Genomic DNA, 18,151 nt, shown 5'->3' on the forward strand with positions numbered 1-18,151 from the left:
AATTCATGGATCTGTATGACTGTACTGTATGTTGCTTGTTGTACTGTGGACACTTACACCAAATGTGTTGAATATAACACAACTTGTGTTGTTTTGTAACACATCTCTATGTCCAGATAGGGACAACACAGTTTGTGTTGTTTCAAACACATTTGTTTTAAGGGTGTGTGTGTGTACACGCAGAGGAAAACCCTCTATGCACACGTCTACTTCCACGCACACACACACACACACACACACACACACACACACACACACACAGAGAAAGCTCTTTACAAAGCTCTCTCTCCCTGGAATGTTTTCCCCCAATTAAGCGCCGCAGTGCCCTCCTGCAGCAGCAGCAGCACAGGACACACGTACCATAGAGGACACTTTTCCTCGGGAACAGCCTCACACACACACACACACACACACACACGTACCACAGAGGACGCTTTTCCCTGGGAACAGCCTCACAAACACACACACACACACACACACACACACACACACACACACACGTACTACGGAGGACGCTTTTCCCTGGGAACAGCCTCACAAACACACACACACACACACAGACACACACAGACACACACACACACACACACACACACACACACGTACGTACCACAGAGGACGCTTTTCCTCAGGAACAGCCTCACTTATCAAACCCCCACTTTTCCTCTCACAGGAACCACCTCATTCCCCATCGCCCCGGCCGTGCTCCGGACTGGCCTTTCAACTCCGCACCTCCCAGTCCTCGCCCAGCTCTGCCAACCACCTCCCTCAGGCTAAGGAGGATCACTCTCGCTCTACAACAGGAAATAGAAAAAATACGTCTCGTAACAGGCAAAGAAATATACCTTGGATTTCAGTTCCACAGTATCAGCACAGAGATTTGGGACGCTGCTTCATGTAAAATCATCTAGTGTTTTTTTTTTTTTTATTTGGGGGACTATTTTTTGCCCCCTACATGCCACATGGGCTGGTGTGGGAAAAAATGTGCCCTGTTGTGCCCAAGCAGCAAGAATCAGCGGAGAATCCTGAAACTGCTCCCTAGACATAACGGTCCGAGTTCAAACCCCCTTGGAATGTACTTCAGTGGCCACTATGATGAGCTCGGCATGTTCTCAGACATGTCTTTTGGAGCACGCACTAATACATAAGAAAATATAGATAAGCATAATATGCTTATCTATATGTTGCTGCTCCTGTCCTTTGACAATATCATCATTTTATTCAAATCTACAACATTAGCATCATGCAACCTGAGTGGGACGTTTCAACGCCATGTTACAGGAATGACACTTTAGACTTCATGCATGAATGAAACACGTGAGAACTTGCAAGGTATCGCTTCTGCACTGTACAACCATGCTGTCAGCTCATAACATCATCAGGTCATGTCACTCTGTCACTGCTAAAAGCCCCAAAATGCATCTCTCTTCCCTGAAACGAGCCGTCGGACTGAAACCACCGAGTGTTCCCTAATTTGCTCCATCCGGGAGCGCAGTGTTCATTCAAACTTTCTTGGGTCTTATCAGGGGCCATCAAAGGGGCGGTGAAGTTTACACGGACGCAGGGGTCACTGAGAGCATCGCTGGCGCTAGCCAGCTGCCGCTGTTGGATCCGTGCGCATGCTCCAAGGTCCACAGCGAAGACCATGAATGAGGCGTCACAAAAGAAAAACCTTTTGCTTGACTGGTCATCCAGTATTAATTCTGAGGTGAAGATTCCATAATCTTATAATCTAGGTGAGAGAGCCGAGTCCTACTTCCCAGTGACCCCTGTAAAGTAAAGTGCATAGTTTATGGAGAGTTCTGGGAATAAGGGGATTGTAAAGGGGGCAGTGGGGGTCATTTGGAAAGGTCTCCTGGATGCAAAGGACCACAGAAGTCATGTTGCTTTTACAGCATACACTGGGGCTTTACTCAAAAGCAACAGCACAGCCCTTAACACACACACATACACACACACACACACACACACACACACAGTTCAACAGTAGAACAAAGTAGAAGTACCTTTATGCTAATAAAGAAGTAAAACAAAAACAGGTCAGCCAAGAACAAGATTAAAGGCTGTCAGCCATCATGGTGTTCAACTTATAATTGATTATTACATCAAAAATGCATAGGCACTTGCAAAACTACATTCGGATATGCTGAACCAAAGGAATGATATCACTGATTTCACATAGAAAGGCAAATTAAAATCAACTTTATTTATTTTTCAGTTTTTGTAAATGCGCCGAACATGGCCAAATGCTTTACCGGGTGTCTTCCTCTGGTCCTCTGCATATTAGGCTAGTTAAACATGACATGATCACCACTTCCAGGACATGTATTCCGTGTAGATACAACGTAATTGTCGTCAGTTAGGGAAATCAGCTCTGATTTCACTAAGATCATATGCAAGCAATCGCATCCGTTTAAAAAGTGTGCACAGTAGAACGTGTGCGTTGCATTAACGATTTTGCGCACAGAAACGCACCCTTGACTCTCTACGTGAGTGCGCGCGCGTGTGTGGGAGAGATTTGGACCCCTGTATTTTAATTGTCCAGTCATTGAATCACAAGAGTTTGGGAAAAGGGAAGTCATTATGGGCTGGGAAATCAGCAATTACATAAGTCTCTCTAAGGACGCAGTAGCACATCTCCAGAGTACGTAATCTAGGAGTCACCAAGGAGCGCGCCGAATCATTGGAAGTGTTTCTAGGTCAGAAGAGAAACAGTGGTGGCATATAATCGCAGTTATCCTACTGCTGAACGTGTACAGTCTCACCAGGGGTTATCTTTTGATTGTTTTCAGGAAGCGTTCAACTGATCCAGTCACTAGGTTACGACTACAAAGCCATCAAATACACAAAATGTCAACCATACATTCGCTTGTTTGGATCATGCAAACGAGATAAGCGATTGGCTGGATGGCAAGTGGCCAAACAGTATGTGCTGTAGAATAGTATGTTGTAGTATGCAACAGGAGTGGCTTTATTAGGCTAAGTAAGAGGCGTGTTTGGCAGAGTACTGTACCTTCCACTGCCTTCACTAGTAATCCCGCCCAGGCTCTTCAGCTAAGTGATCTGTGTGAGTAAGGGAAGCCCACCACAGTTGTCCGTACATCGACCCCCTTTTTACAGTATGCATGTTCGCCAAGGGATCCGCGGGCACTTTCCGACCAAGCGCATGTTATCACCACGGAACTCACATCAGAAAAGTAGAAGGTAGACGCTTTGGATGAGGGAGGCACTCTCGACAGTTGGAATCCAGCGGCGGAGAGCCCGAGTGACCGTAGCACGCCAGAGACGGAGAGTGTATTCGGGCGTGCTGCTTTCTGTCTAACCGTGGACAATCATGCATGTGCTCTTCTGGGGTTTAGGATTTCTTACAGTTCTCCCTGACTTGTTGATTGTGGATGCATCAACAACAGGGAGACATTTGTTGAGCTCAAGAAAAGGTAAGATATTTTATTGAAGGTGTATATATGTTAGTCTTGAATTATTTGTGGCGATTTTTATGCTTCAATTCACTGCCGGTTACACGGTAACCGGGTGCTGAGAATGAATGACTTTCTCCAGGATCAGCAGAGCACATGATCAGCAACTGAGTTTAAGAGTAAGCATTCTGAATGACAGCGATTATACATTTGGCTTCTTAATTCACGTGGTCTAATTTAACGACAACCTGTTTTTATAATTTGACAACCTGTACAGTTAGTTACCATAATAACACCATGCATGTGCATTTTCCTCTAGTAGGTATGCCGCCGGTAGACTACTTTAAACTGTTATGGATAGTCAGTTATAGTCTACTCAGGTTACCTTATTCAAGTCTTCCTTGCAATAATGGTGTAATAACAATTCCCACCTTCAGCAAACGCACTCGGTGCATACGAGATTTTTACTCCAACAAGAGTGGATGAAGCTGGTGACAGACTACATACAAGTATACACTTCAAACGGAAAAAGCGGAGTATTGATTCAGCAGCGGATAACAGTGTTGATCAGTGGGCCTCACCGACCATCCATTATCGAATTTCTGCTTTTGGACAGAATTATGAACTCAACCTCACACTTGAGTCGGGATTTATTGCGCCACTTTACACTGTCACGATACTCGGACTACCAAACAGTGGTAACCTAACGGAATTCTCACAAGAGGGGGAGGAGGAGGAGACAGACTATCAGCACTGCTTCTACCGAGGACATGTGAATGCAGACCCGGAGCACACCGCAGTTATCAGCCTCTGCTCCGGTTTGGTGAGTTTGGATGCGGCTATCTCCAAATTGATAGCCTATCATGAAGCTAATGAACGTAAAGGTACAGGGAGTTCTGCAGCACGTAGACCTTCCAGTTGGGCGCAGACAGTGATGTAATATTGTTGGAACATTTTCTACTTACCAGAAAATCATATTGGTGTTATTACTCGAATGCGTCAATAATTATAACAATGTTATTATAGCAAAGCCTGGTACCTTTTAATCATCATTGTTTTAATGAAACCTAGTAGGTCACTTTGTATGTCTTTCCCTTTATGGGGTTCATTGCAACAATTTTTTTTTTGTTGCTGTTTTTTTGTCATCAGAAGATCTGTATGCACAACTTTTTAAATGAAACGTACTGATTCATTTTGGAAGGACACTCATTTAGCGCGGTACGACGTCTCTTACGCACACAGTGCCTCAGCGTCGGGCGTGTTGACGTCATTAATGTCCAATTTTGGCAGGCACAATGTAATCTAGTAAATCCATACGCAATGAGGAAGTTAGAACAAACAAAATGAAATAGTGGCGTAGGCTACTTTTTACTTTATTTATCATGACTGATTGTCCACAAATGACGTGTCTATGATATATGGTACAGAGCATATCACTTGCTCAATATGATTATTGAGATATTTCAAGATACCATATTTCCTGCCTTAGATGTTCACTGGCTTTGGATTTTTTTTTGGCTGTTTTGGATTTTCAGTGACTACAGAGTAATGACGGAATTTGAAAGATGGAAACATTACAGAGAATGCCTATTGGGTCTAATTCGGTGTTTGTTGTCTATTTGTTTCATGTTTTAGATGTTGCAACAATAATAAGCGCATATCACTCACCTTTTACCGCAAAAATGGTAGGAATAGCAGTAGTCCAGACCAGATCCGATTCCAGTGTATAAGAATTCAGCCTGGTTATGTCGCTATAGTTAACGGTTTGTCAGATGGACAGTCCTGTTGCGCAGCATGAGCTTGTTTACCTGCTGAAAGTTGGGGTGGGTTGGTCTTCGGGAGGGCGGTACGTATTTCCATATTTGAAGAATTTCCATCAGGAAGTAGTTTGGCAACTATGAAGATAATGCATTCCAATTCGTGTTTGTGTTCTTACAGCAGTTTCTCAATGCTAAAATCCATATTACTAACACACTGTTTCATGCGGTGAACAGTTAAGCATTATCCCCAAATTATGTCTGAATTACCATTCCTCCTCCTGTGAGTTATCAGCAATATATATTTAAAAATAATGTGTAGATACTAGACTCTAGTAACTAGTGTTTGTTCAATAGATTGTAAAGATTTATTTCAAGTGAGACAGACTAAAATCATTAGAAAGGTTAATGCAAACAATTTTCTGATAACAATCAGTAGTCTGAAATGTATTTTCTTTTTTTCGTCAGAGGCACAGCCAGTTTTAGTAGTGTATACAAGCCCACACACAACCTTTTCTCCTCCAGTGACAAATGTTATTAACTCTACCTTTTAGATCTAGCCCTGACTTCAAAGCTACATCTGTGAACTGAAATAGTATCCTTTCCTGCATGTTTTTCTCCCAAGCTTGGCACTTTCAGGTCACCAGAAGGGGAGTATTTTGTGGAGCCCCTTCATAGCTACAATGGTGTACATTATGAAGAAGAACACAACAAACCTCATATTGTGTATAGAAAGGATACCCCCAAGAAGGCTGGGAGGGAGGAGGAAGCATGTGAGACTTCAGGTAAAGCAAAAACCCACTTCAGTAATGACTGTAATTTACCTGACTTTACTTGGATAATACCCTGCAGACACAATATACTGTAGATACTCTCTGTTCAAACTCAAGTTCAGTCTATTCAATTGTCATTGAACCATTACATAACTTTAACCAGATTTAAATGTAACCAAACCCAACCGCTAGGTTTAACCTAACCTTAACCATACATTGTTGTTAACAGGGTAGCAACAGAAAGTAAATAAGAGACCATCTGAAGAGTTGGCAAAACCCTCTAAATCCGCCTGACCACTTTTCTTTTAATGAGCATTCTTGATCAGGCTTTTTTTTTATAGGTTTTTGACTACATATCAATCAGATCTATCTTCAATCTTTGACTACATATCAATCAAATTCAGATCAGGAAGAGAGTGGTACTGTATTTGGCGAGTTTTGAAGCTAAATTATTTGATTAATGTTAATTATTTGATACTATGTGTGGAGAGCATTCACTCACAATCGTTATCTCATTTTTTATGGAGGTGGCGTTTAGAGGCTTTTGCATCTGAACTCTTCATCTATATAAAGGTATAACACTCAAACAAACAATGTATAAACGAGAGCCACTGGTCTGCTTCAAATCAGTTCGGTGGGTGTGTTTCATTTGCTGCTGAACCATACCATGACCATAAAACCCTGAACATGGCATTGCTGCCTTATGCCATTTAGCAACAAGACTCTGAACCTGATGATATACGAGGCAACCTTTTGAGCAGTTTTGCTGAGCAATGTTCCTGATTATTGAGATTCTGGCACATTGCCATTGCTATTGGGTAACAATCTTTTTCTGGAGAGCTTTAATCACCAGTAGGCACATTTTCATAATCATCAAATCAGAACACATGGAACTAGTTCTGTGGTTGCCCAGCAACATTGATCCAAACGTTGGCCCATGTATCATCACTCCAAGATGCATCTGGCCCAGATGTGCTGGACGAGGCTCAAATCAGGGCCATTTACAGTATGACTCAAAGCCAGCTGGTTTGTGGGCAAGGTCACTCACACCGACCAGGCACAAGGCTGTCTAGTCTCTCCTCTAGGTTATGTGTCTGTCTTGTGTGCTCCTCCAGGTTATGCGTCTGTCCTATGTGCAAGGCTTCTCGGTGAGGTGGTCCACCGAGCGCCTCAGTAGATGAGTGTCAGGGCAGAGGAGAGGAGGAACTCAAGTGCTGTTGCACAGGAAAGAAGCGTTTTGAAATGCTGCCTGATATCACTGATCTCAGTTCATTACTGCAGAATGCTGTTGACTCTGGACTTCCTTTTGCTTAGATGGGGAAGCCTGATAGGAATGCCATGAAGATATGCTGCAAACTGCATTATAGTGGCATGGTGCCTGTTGCAAACATTTGGAGAGTTTTTCCTATGAAAATAAATGTGGATAATGTGTGTGTGAGTGTGTGTGTGTGTGTGTATGTGTGTGTGGGTGTGCACGTGTGTCTGCATATGTTTGGGTGTGTGTGTGTGTGTGAGAAAGAGAGAGAGAGAGAGAGAGAGCAGGATAGTGTGTGTGTGTGTGTGTGCGCGCAAGACAGCCATACACATCGAAGTGTATTCATAGGCCTCAATGGTGCCTTTGTGTAGTTTGATATCCCTTTGATATTATGATAGGTAGAAGAAATATTTAGTCTCAACAAATACACTGGATAAGAAAGTTATTCAAGACGGGGAGACTTCTTCTGAATGACCTTTTGTACCTCCATATTATAGCAGGACAGTAACTTGCATTGTTATTGCAATCATGTGATTGTATTCCTTTTTAAAAAACAATTTTGCATTGCAATTGGTGGATGAAGAGAGCTTTTGTAATTCAGGAAAATTAAAGTGTTCTTTTATGTAAGTCCCCACTATTAGACAGAAACCAGACCAGTATGCACTTGAAGTAGTTGCAGTCATTTCAGAGATATGGAGGTATTGCTTCATTTTTGGATAGTGGCAGTGTCAAGCTAATTTGATCCTTGACTCCCCAAACACCCCCCCCCCCCCCCGCCCCCACCCATGCCACCCCCAGAGCTGGTACGTTTTTACAGTCCCTGAAAGAACTGAACCTCCTAACCAGCAACTTCCTTGAGCTTACTAAAGGAAACATGGAAAAGAAGTAAACACATAGCAGATTGAAGGCCAGTTGCAAGGTCCTTCAGCTGACAAAGCAGAAAGGAAAATGACTTTTTAGGAAAAAGTGTGAATAAGCCAATTAATGTGCTGAGAGTTCCTGTCAAGTTCACTGTGATTTGTCTGTGTTATGATTGTAGCTTTATGTTATGTTTTATGGTCAAGGTTATGGTTGTGGTAGCTGTTAAACCAGATTGAGGTCACTCCCAATGGAGCGTTCTGTGTCTGTCTCGAGTCCTCATCTTGCTACCTGTCTTCCAGGACACAAAAAGAGACACAGGCGACACAAAGACCAGGCGAAGAAGAGGCCTCCCACCGGCATGCAGGCTGACCTGGAGAGCCTGAGCACTGGACTCTTCGGCGATGCCTTCCCTCTGAGCGAAAACAAGCATGCGGCTAATGACAGCAGTGATTCAGGACCTCACAGGAGATCAAAGCGCTTCCTCTCCTATCCGCGCTTTGTAGAAGTCATGGTGGTGGCAGACAGCAAGATGGTGGAACACCACGGCAGCAACCTTCAGCACTATATTCTCACCCTCATGTCCATTGTAAGTTTTGGCCAGCTGACCACAAGCTCTTTTGATGGCCCTTTGATATTTAATTATTTGTCAACATTGTGGTGGGTGGGAGTAGTGTGTGGGGGGGTGGACGGTAGAGGCCAGGAATTTAAACCCCTCAGGACTGTGGGCAGCATGAGGTGGACCAGTATGACAGTCTTGATGAATGGGAAAGAATAACAGCAGGTATATTACATGTGTGGCATGCTCAAAGTTTTTGTGCCTTTGCGTGCAGGGGGGCAAACCTGACCTATATTTTAATCATGGCTGCATTCAGGACAGGATCAAGTACCGCAGCCAATATCTCAACAACAAGGAGTAGCCCTTCTACTCCATTCCTGCTCAATTAAACTGTTTTAAACTGTCTGTAGCAGAACATTAATGCTCATGTAAGGGGGGAAGATGCATCAGTTTTGCAATTAGGCAGTAATGTTTGTATGTCACACCATATGATAATCTAAATCTTTTCAACAGGTATCCTCCATATATAAGGATCCTAGCATTGGAAATCTGATTAATATCGTCATTGTGAAGTTAGTTATCATAAACAATGAGCTGGTAAGACTCGACTATTCACTAGTAATTCAGTATTAACACCTGTGTTGGTGTGGGAAATGATACATTCATATGTAGCTTGTGCCTGTGAAAAATGTGTTGGTGTTGTGTCTTTAGGACGGGCCCGTGGTGTCTTTCAATGCACAAACCACTTTAAAAAACTTCTGCATATGGCAGCAGGGTCAAAATCACCCTGACGACAACCACCCCTCGCATCACGACACAGCAATCCTCATTACTAGGTAGGCCACCTCTTTGTCCTCCACCAAGCGTGAGATATGAGACGCGCACATCTACGAGTTCATGTGTTGATGTTAGGGACTTGCTGTAGCTGTCTGCACCGTTAGTGTGCATCTGTATTTTTCACAATGATGTCATTTCCCTTTCAGGCAAGACATCTGTCGTGCACGTGACAAATGTGATACCTTAGGTATGTTGGTTTTGTCAGAGCTTTCCAGAAAAGTCTTTTTGGCATCATACAAAAATGATGTTTTTACTGATGGGAATGTTTATGATGATGATGATGATGATGATGATGATGATGATGATGATGATGGTGATGATGATGATGATGATGATGGTGGTGATGATGATGATGATGATGATGATGATGATGATGATGATGATGATGATGATGATGGTGGTGATGATGATGATGATGGTGATGATGATGATGATGATGATGATGATGATGATGATGATGGTGGTGATGATGATGATGATGATGGTGATGATGATGATGATGATGATGATGATGATGATGATGATGATGATGATGATGATGGTGGTGGTGGTGGTGGTGGTTTTTCAGGTCTTGCAGAGCTGGGCACTGTTTGTGACCCATACAGAAGCTGCAGCATTAGTGAGGATAATGGACTTAGCACCGCTTTCACCATCGCGCATGAACTAGGCCATGTGTGAGTATTCACAGCCCAGGCTCCTTCAAATCACCTTACACTACACTGAACTCTTGACACTCTCTCTCTCCTTACACATTTTGTTCTCAGTAATTTGATTCCCGTCACACCACCATTCCCTCTATTTTAACTCTCTCCCACACAATGGTGTTCATTGTTTATCTCTCTCTCTCTCTCTCTCTCTTACATTAGACATTGTTATCTGTCGTAAACAACACTTCTTCAAACAGCATAGTGTGTATAGACCCTACTAGACAAGAGCTCACAATGGGTACAGACTTCAGTAAAGCTTTAATGGAAAACGACGTAGTCTGCTGGATAAGAATATCTCCAAAATCTTTTCATCTTAGTCTGCTTCATTCTCCACTCTGTCCTAGTCCCCCCACACTCTAATGTGAGAGGCCACAGCCAGCCAGCCATATTAGGCTGTCAGAGTTAACTGGCTGAACTCGAAGCTGAGGTAAACTTCCCTAGTGGAATGCTACGAGCGCTCACACACACTCGCCTCATCATGCCTGCGAGTCCAAATACACGGGCAGATTTGTCAGAAGGGGAAGGAGAGTGAGAAAAAAAGAAGCAGAAAAGCCACCCACAACATCACACCCACAACGGCCGAGAGTGTTAATGCCTTGTACAGTAGTGGGTCAGCTGGCGTCTGTGCTTTTAAATGAATGCCCCTCTCTCTCTTTTTTTTGTCTTCCACACCACCATGCACAAGGTGGGGGGTTTTGAATTCCGTGCTTATCGGCGTCAGGAGGTGACATCACTGCGAGCGGGTGATTAGCTTGTTGAGTAGCTCACACTGTGGGACTGTGCTGTACTACACTGTACTCAGTGCTGCAGGCTCCCTCTGCAAACAGTCTGCTGCCCCGCAGCCATGGTCAGTCTCACTCAGCACCGTCATGTGCCTCACTCCTCTCAAGGACCAAAGGCTGATTCCCCCCCCCCCCGTTTCTCTAACTCAGTAACGTTAATCACAGAAATGTAGGTCCCTTAACCATTAACTGATCTAAGCACTGCTGTCAAACAGCTTTTTTGTGGCCGTGTCTGTGGGCTCACTGTGTAGTGTGTTTGTAACAGGTTCAACATGCCCCACGACGACAGTAACAAGTGCAAGGAGGACGGAGTGAAGAACCAGCAGCACGTGATGGCGCCCACGCTCAACTACTACACTAACCCCTGGATGTGGTCCAAGTGCAGCCGCAAATTCATCACCGAGTTCCTCGAGTATGGACCGCTTCTCCGCCTCTCTCACAGGACAAAAACATAGTAGCCTACGTACAATACAGCATCTGTAACAGTAATCAGTCCTAGTGTGTTGATCTGGTCAGGTAGCCTTCCAGGTTATTAGGTTACGTTACGGTCTGTTAGATTGCACAGAGTATTCCATGTAATGTGTGTTTTTGTCTGTGTTGTTTTCTTTTCTCAAAGCTGTTGTCTTATTGTTTCATACCAGCACAGGGTATGGAGAGTGCCTACTGGACGAGCCAATATCTCGGCCATACAGCCTGTCTCAGCAGCTGCCTGGGCGGATATACAATGTCAATAAACAATGTGAATTGATATTTGGGCCAGGAACACAGGTGTGCCCATATATGGTAAGAGAAAGCTGCCGCGTGGAGGCATCAACCTGACGTGTTTTCATGTTACTCCGTCCAAAACAGCCGAGCCCCCCAAATAGCACTTATGCCTTAAGTTGCATATTACTCATGGCTCTACCCACGGCAGAAAAACAAAAGGCTACAGGGCATTGGAGCGGGTGATGTCTGTTTTAGCAAGTCGAGCCGCACTTACATAAGGCTCTTAGCCGCTCGCGCCCCTTGTAGGGTTCCTCAGAGTTCCCCTCAGTTCCCTTTGGCAGCCTCGGATGCTTTTGGAGTTCAAGGCGCCTGGGCGCACCCCGTGAGTTATGGCTGGGTATACATAGCGGAGTTGTTTTGCTGGGATGGGAGGAGGCCCGAGGAGTGCGGAGGGGCTAGCTAACAGTGTGTTGTGTGGATGGAGTGCGGAGGGGCTAGCCAACAGTGTGTTGTGTGGATGGAGTGCGGAGGGGCTAGCCAACAGTGTGTTGTGTGGATGGGGTGCGGAGGGGTAGCTAACAGTGTGTTGTGTGGATGGAGTGCGGAGGGGCTAGCCAACAGTGTGTTGTGTGGATGGGGTGCGGAGGGGCTAGCTAACAGTGTGTTGTGTGGATGTTGTCCAGACACAGTGCCGCAGGCTTTGGTGCACCAGCCCGGAGGGAGCGCAGCGCGGCTGCCGCACCCACCACATGCCCTGGGCAGACGGGACCGACTGCTCCCCTGGCAAGGCAAGTGTGGAGACCAAGAAGTATTTTGCAAAACACTTACATGCACACAAACAAACATAGTCTTGTGATATTATTTTGTATTTTTTTGCTTGTACAAAAGCAGGGTGCAAACTTGATGTTATCTCACCACCCCCACAGCCTGACAAATGATCTTCTCAAGGTGCAAAAAGGTTTTTCATATTAGCAAAATAGCTTGCACTGTCCATTTTTTAAGTAGTAAATTAAGCAGTACATTTAAGCAGTAAATTACTGTATCTATTCAACATATACTTAGTTGTTTAAGCGCTTATGTGTTATGGTTTGTATAATGTTGTTTTATTTTAATTGGGCTGTTAATTAATTTGACATTATTGTTTATTATTGATATTCTCCTTAATGTAGTCTTAGCATGTCATTGTTTTTATATTATTGATTGAATGGACATTATTGTTTTATTATTGCCTTTCCCCTTTTTTGACATTGCTTTTTATTAGGCTATTGATTGAATTGACATTATTGTGTATTATAACTATTCTCCTTATTATATTTGACCTACATTCTAATCTGTTCCCTGTTTTTTAAAAAAAATATTATTATGTTGTTTTGTATTTATGTGTCGCTTTGGACAAAGGCGTCTGCTAAATCCATAACCATAACCATCTTACATAATATATTCAATGTGAAGACAGCGACATTAAAAGTGAAGTAAATAATCAGTAGCTTAGAGCATACCCATGTGCTGAAAGTGCTATCAAAGGCAGCCCCACCTACTCCTTATTTCTCCAATCAGTAGAAAGTTTTAGGACAAGATTTATTGCTGCAAGCGCTGGATTGCTTAGAGTGCTGATAAGGCTGTGGGAAGTGGCTTCACGCGGCTTCCCGTGTTTGGTGAAACAGATGTTTTAATTAACCACTTTTCCAACCTCCACTTCCTCTGTGTTTACCTGACATGAAAGATTGTTGAAGTGAAGTGGGCTTGTGGGGATCCCACTGAACACATGCGGGAGTGTCCGTGTGTGTTTACACATTGTATTTCTGCACAAAAGCCCACACCAGTCCTCACAGAACATCAGGAAGGCTGTTAAATGTGGACGCTGGGTCGTTAAAGAAAGCCAGCCCTCCTCCTTAACAAGAAGCACATCTCGTCCCACAAACCAGATCTTGTTTTATTTCCTTTGGAAAAGGCACATATTTGTTTATTTGTGGATGCTTGTGTTTTCTTTGCTTCCTCAAATCCCTCCACCAGCACCTACTCAACAAAACATCTCACAGCTTTAAGGTGCTGCACTTTGTTTGAGTGTCTAATTGTTTGTCTCAATTGTCCTTTTGTTCCCTGCAGCACTGCAAGCATGGCCTGTGCATCGCCAAAGAGCACGACGCCACGCCTGTGGACGGTGCCTGGGGTGCGTGGAGCCCGTTCGGAACGTGCTCTCGGTCCTGCGGCGGTGGGATCAAGATCGCCTTGCGGGAGTGCAACCGACCCGTGTAAGTGGTGCCTTTGTAGTCCGGCAACATCAACTGGACTGTGGTTGGGGCGAGGAGCTCTCAGTGTACCTTGACAAACACAAGATCAAACCCTTCCTCCACGCAGGCATACGAGCCATCACTAACCACCACCTCCACCCCCCTTAAAAAATCCCCCTTTGAACATCCTTGAGGGCAGCTGGAGCATAAGATAGTGGTGATACCACTGTGAGCCTTTAGACTGGGCAAGCCTCGGCCTTGTTGAAAGTCATAAGACAGACGAGGAGCGTTTGCTGCAGACCTCGCGGCACAGAGGGAGAAGAGACAGGGCAGCCTGAAAGCTCTCGGACTGGAGGAAGTGCTGGTGTTGATTGACGGCTGTTGGTTCTGGTTGTTTTCTCCCTGCAGGCCGAGGAATGGGGGGAAGTACTGCGTGGGGCGGCGGATGAAGTTCCGCTCCTGCAGCTCAGAGCCCTGCTCCAAGGTGAAGAAGGACTTCCGCGAGGAGCAGTGCGCCACGTTCGATGGCAGGCACTTCAACATCAACCTTCTACCTCCAAACGTTCGCTGGGTGCCAAAATACAGTGGAAGTAAGACAACTCTTGCATAGTTATACATGCCTCACACTGACAACACCAAGACCCAAAGTTCCAAGTTCTCCCATAGACATTCTTTCCCCAACAGATCAGCGATTCCTAATGAATATCCTGAATTTTCTGACATCCATTTTATTAAATGGTTAATGAACCATACTCTTCATCATTTAATGACTTATCATTAAAATGTTTACAGTGGTGGTAAATAAACAGGATGAGGATGAAATGAGATGAAGGGAGCCTAATTAAGCCCAGCTGGCTCGTAAAGAACCATATTGTCTATGTCTCTGTGATATGGGTTATTTACAGTTATAATCACTTCATGTATCTTCCACTCTTTGAACTTGAGCAAGCAGCTAAATATTTCCTTTAAGTGTGGGAAAACGCTGGGCTACAACTGCGTTAGTAATATATTGTATACACCGTTCTTTCATGATGTTTAGTTCTTTTTCTAAAGGGAGGCCGCACACGTGTATTTTCGCTCTTAAATCTGTGGATGTCCACCAGCAAGTGGGAATTGGTGATAAGGGAGATGAGACAGAGTGGGAACACGTGCTTCCCCCATGGGAAATATTATCAGCTAGAAAACACGTTACATCTGTTAGGAAACCACTGAATCATGGACCTATATGGTCACGTATGTTAGCATAGCCCATATTGCACAGTATTCAGGCAGGCTAGACTCCGGCAAGCTCATGGCAGTTAGTGTTGTAGACACCATGGGTTTGCTTGACGGAATATCTTGGTAGATAATCCCGACTATGTGTCCTGCTCAGACTTTTTGTTTTCCGTCTCTTTCGTCTAGTCCTCATGAAGGATCGGTGTAAGCTGTTCTGCCGGGTGGCTGGGAGCACGGCCTACTATCAGCTCAGGGACCGGGTCATTGACGGTACCCCATGCGGGCCGGACACCAACGACATCTGCGTACAGGGCCTCTGCAGAGTAAGTAGCCGTGTCCGAGCACTTCCTGTTGTCAGAGCTCTGAAGGAACCATTGCTTTGATTCTGCTTTTTTTTTCTCTCTCACCTTCCTCTCTTCACGTTCTCAAATATTTGTACATTCTAAAGTCGGAAGGTTCACCTTACACACCGCCGTTCGCAGGTCAATGTAGGGTCCCCTCTTACCTTGAGAGTACTTCACACTTCAAGGCGGCAGGAAGCGAAAAATGTCACACCACTGAAGGAAATGTCTAAAAAATGCTTTGGTAGCCTCTGGCCATATGCTGTCTGGTAGTCCACTTAAAATATCACTCTGTAAGTGTGTGTGTGGTGTTTCTCTCTCTAGTGTGTGTGTGTGTGTGTATGTGTGTGTGTGCACACGTGTGTCTCTGTACATGCCTGCACCTCAGTGTCGCCGGTCTGACTTCTATAAGCACATAAAGTTACGCTGTTTTTACTCCTTCACACAAACACGCCAATCCCAGCTGTAACAATGTTATTTCCACCGAGCCGCCCGCTAAGCACTTCAGTCTCTCAGTGGATGTGTGGAGAGGGAGAGAGAGAGGATCGTTCTCCACCACCGTACCGTACTGCATCACAGGGTCTTTCGCTCAGAAAACATACTTTCCATACTCACTTTTACATGCTTACTCACAGGTTTTCCATTGGAGATAAGTGAATAGTAAGCTGGAGAGAGAGAGAGAGAGGAGATAAAGAGAGAGAGAGGAGATAGAGAGAGAGAGAGAGAGAGAGAGAGGTTTGTGTTTTGATGTGGTGGTCCCTTACTGTTATGCTCTGTCTTTCCGCTCGACAGCAAGCCGGGTGTGACCACGTGCTCAACTCCAAGGCAAGGAGGGACAAGTGTGGTGTGTGTGGAGGGGACAACTCCTCGTGCAAGCCCATGCAGGGCACGTTCAACACCGTGCATTACGGTGAGCGTCCTGCCCTGGAGACATTTCACAATGAGAGTGAGAGATCGCAACGTGAGGGATGCAGTCCGCAGGTCTAACTAGTGTGCATTCTTTATTTGTGGTTTCATCTCAGGATACAACGTGGTCGTTCGAATACCCAGTGGTGCTACAAACATTGACGTCCGACAACACAGCTACTCAGGGAAACCAGAGGATGACAACTACCTCGGTAAGACCACATCAAACGCCCCCTTCACCTCAACACGTAAGACACTCACTCCGCGTTAGCGCCCTTGACCCTGCAGTCAGCCTAACTGCATCTGAGGTGCTTTGTGCCTTCGGTGGGGTGAGGTGGAGAATAACGGATTTAAGTCCTGATCTTTGGGAATCAGGGTCGAACCCTGCAGGACTAATGGGCCGTACTTCCTGCCTGAGGGGGCTCGGACAGGGGCCATTTTGTATTGCAGTCACGTTTTCCTAGAGCGCTGTTTACATTTCGAGGTGCTAATGGTGTGAGCAGCGGCCGTGGTGGCGTGAGGGAAGAGGGACGTGTGGGGTCAAAGGCCACAACGCAGAGAAAACAAATGGGCCTTTAATTTGGAGAACTTGCTCCTGAACGACGATAGGCCAGCTTTTGGACTTGCTGTGGCGCTGCCTCAACCACACGGAGAGAGAGAGAGAGAGGGAGAGAGAGAAAGAGTAGGTGAGAGAGAGAGAGAGAGAGAGAGAGAGAGAGAGTAGGTGAGAGAGAGAGAGAGAGAGAGAGAGAGTAGGTGAGAGAGAGAGAGAGAGTAGGTGAGAGTGGTGAATGGCCCCTAAGAGAGAGAGAAGGAGCGATAGAGAGGGAGGGAGGAAGAGAGAGCGTGGATGGGGGTTGGTGTAGTGGTGAATGGCCCCTGTTGAAGTGTGAAGTTCACCCTCCATGCATGTTAACATGCTCGGCGATCCAGAGCACAGCCTCAGAGTACCCCACCCCATCCTGGACGAGATCAGTGTGTCCTCTGTGTGAGCCACTTCCATAGAGCCAGGCAGCCTCAGCAGAGAGAGCTGTGTGTGTGTATGTGTGTGTTTGAGTGTGTGCGCACATGCATGTCCGGATGGGTAAGTGAGTTGATATGTGTGTGTGTGTGTGTGTGTGTGTGTGTGTGTGTGTGTGTGTGTGTGTGTATGTCTGAATGTGAGGGCATGCATGCATGGATGGGTGTATATGTGTATCTGTGTGTAAGAGAGAGAGAGAAAGAGAGAGAGAGAGAGAGAGAGAGTCTGGATGGGTGGGTGGTTGTGTGTGTCTGTCTATGTGGATGGGTGGGTGGATGTCAGTGTGTGTGTGTGTCTCAATGAGAGTGCATGCGTGAGGGATTGTGTAAGTGTGTGTGTGTGTGTGTGTGTGTGTGTGTGTGTAGGGGCTCCAGGGGAAATGGCTGGGTGAGGGGGGTCATGTGGGGAAAGGGCTGGGCTCTTAAGCCACATTACTGTGACGTGTGAAATGGCGGAGAAAGTAACTCAGGAAATGAGCTACATAATCGCATTAGTGTGAATTTGTGCAGTAGACTGGCTCTTGCACAGGAAGACTCAAGACTCTTCAAGGAATGCTGCATTTCTTTACCCCAATTAAGTTTATCTTCCCCACTTTACCGGCAGACCTTACTGTACATGAAAATGCATGAAAGTGTTTCATCGACCAGAACATTTCATACAAACCAAAAATTGTCCAAATTCCTGACAGGCCCATGGTCCAAAGAGACACGGCTTTGTGTCGTATGAGATGAGGAGATAAAGTGCAATGACACGCACCTGCTCGGAGCTGTGGCCCTTTTCTGGAAGAT

At 45.2% G+C, this 18,151-nt stretch overlaps 1 protein-coding gene and 1 long non-coding RNA gene across 3 annotated transcripts in view; one reads left to right on the plus strand and one right to left on the minus strand.

Moving 5' to 3' along the window:
• Positions 1 to 5,227, minus strand: part of LOC121707610 — a 38,849-nt gene extending 33,622 nt beyond the window's left edge. The window contains exons 1-2 of one of the 2 annotated variants that reach the window (XR_006031352.1): positions 5,085 to 5,227; positions 611 to 794 (exon numbers count right to left, since the gene is read on the minus strand). This is a non-coding gene — a long non-coding RNA (uncharacterized LOC121707610). The remainder of the gene's footprint in view (positions 1 to 610; positions 795 to 5,084) is intronic. The other variant, XR_006031351.1, reaches the window with a different exon arrangement.
• Positions 3,050 to 18,151, plus strand: part of LOC121707607 (A disintegrin and metalloproteinase with thrombospondin motifs 9-like) — a 53,564-nt gene continuing 38,462 nt past the window's right edge. Inside the window, exons 1-16 of the mRNA XM_042090299.1 lie at positions 3,050 to 3,437; positions 3,854 to 4,239; positions 5,799 to 5,958; positions 8,362 to 8,648; positions 9,132 to 9,215; positions 9,330 to 9,454; positions 9,602 to 9,642; positions 10,024 to 10,129; positions 11,210 to 11,356; positions 11,586 to 11,727; positions 12,333 to 12,437; positions 13,756 to 13,901; positions 14,289 to 14,470; positions 15,282 to 15,418; positions 16,229 to 16,346; positions 16,459 to 16,554. Coding sequence (XP_041946233.1) covers positions 3,335 to 3,437; positions 3,854 to 4,239; positions 5,799 to 5,958; positions 8,362 to 8,648; positions 9,132 to 9,215; positions 9,330 to 9,454; positions 9,602 to 9,642; positions 10,024 to 10,129; positions 11,210 to 11,356; positions 11,586 to 11,727; positions 12,333 to 12,437; positions 13,756 to 13,901; positions 14,289 to 14,470; positions 15,282 to 15,418; positions 16,229 to 16,346; positions 16,459 to 16,554 — 2,365 coding nt within the window. The 5' untranslated portion in view covers positions 3,050 to 3,334. The remainder of the gene's footprint in view (positions 3,438 to 3,853; positions 4,240 to 5,798; positions 5,959 to 8,361; positions 8,649 to 9,131; positions 9,216 to 9,329; positions 9,455 to 9,601; positions 9,643 to 10,023; positions 10,130 to 11,209; positions 11,357 to 11,585; positions 11,728 to 12,332; positions 12,438 to 13,755; positions 13,902 to 14,288; positions 14,471 to 15,281; positions 15,419 to 16,228; positions 16,347 to 16,458; positions 16,555 to 18,151) is intronic.

This window comes from Alosa sapidissima, chromosome 4 (assembly GCF_018492685.1).
Source record: "Alosa sapidissima isolate fAloSap1 chromosome 4, fAloSap1.pri, whole genome shotgun sequence".
In the NCBI taxonomy this organism is placed as follows: domain Eukaryota; kingdom Metazoa; phylum Chordata; class Actinopteri; order Clupeiformes; family Clupeidae; genus Alosa; species Alosa sapidissima.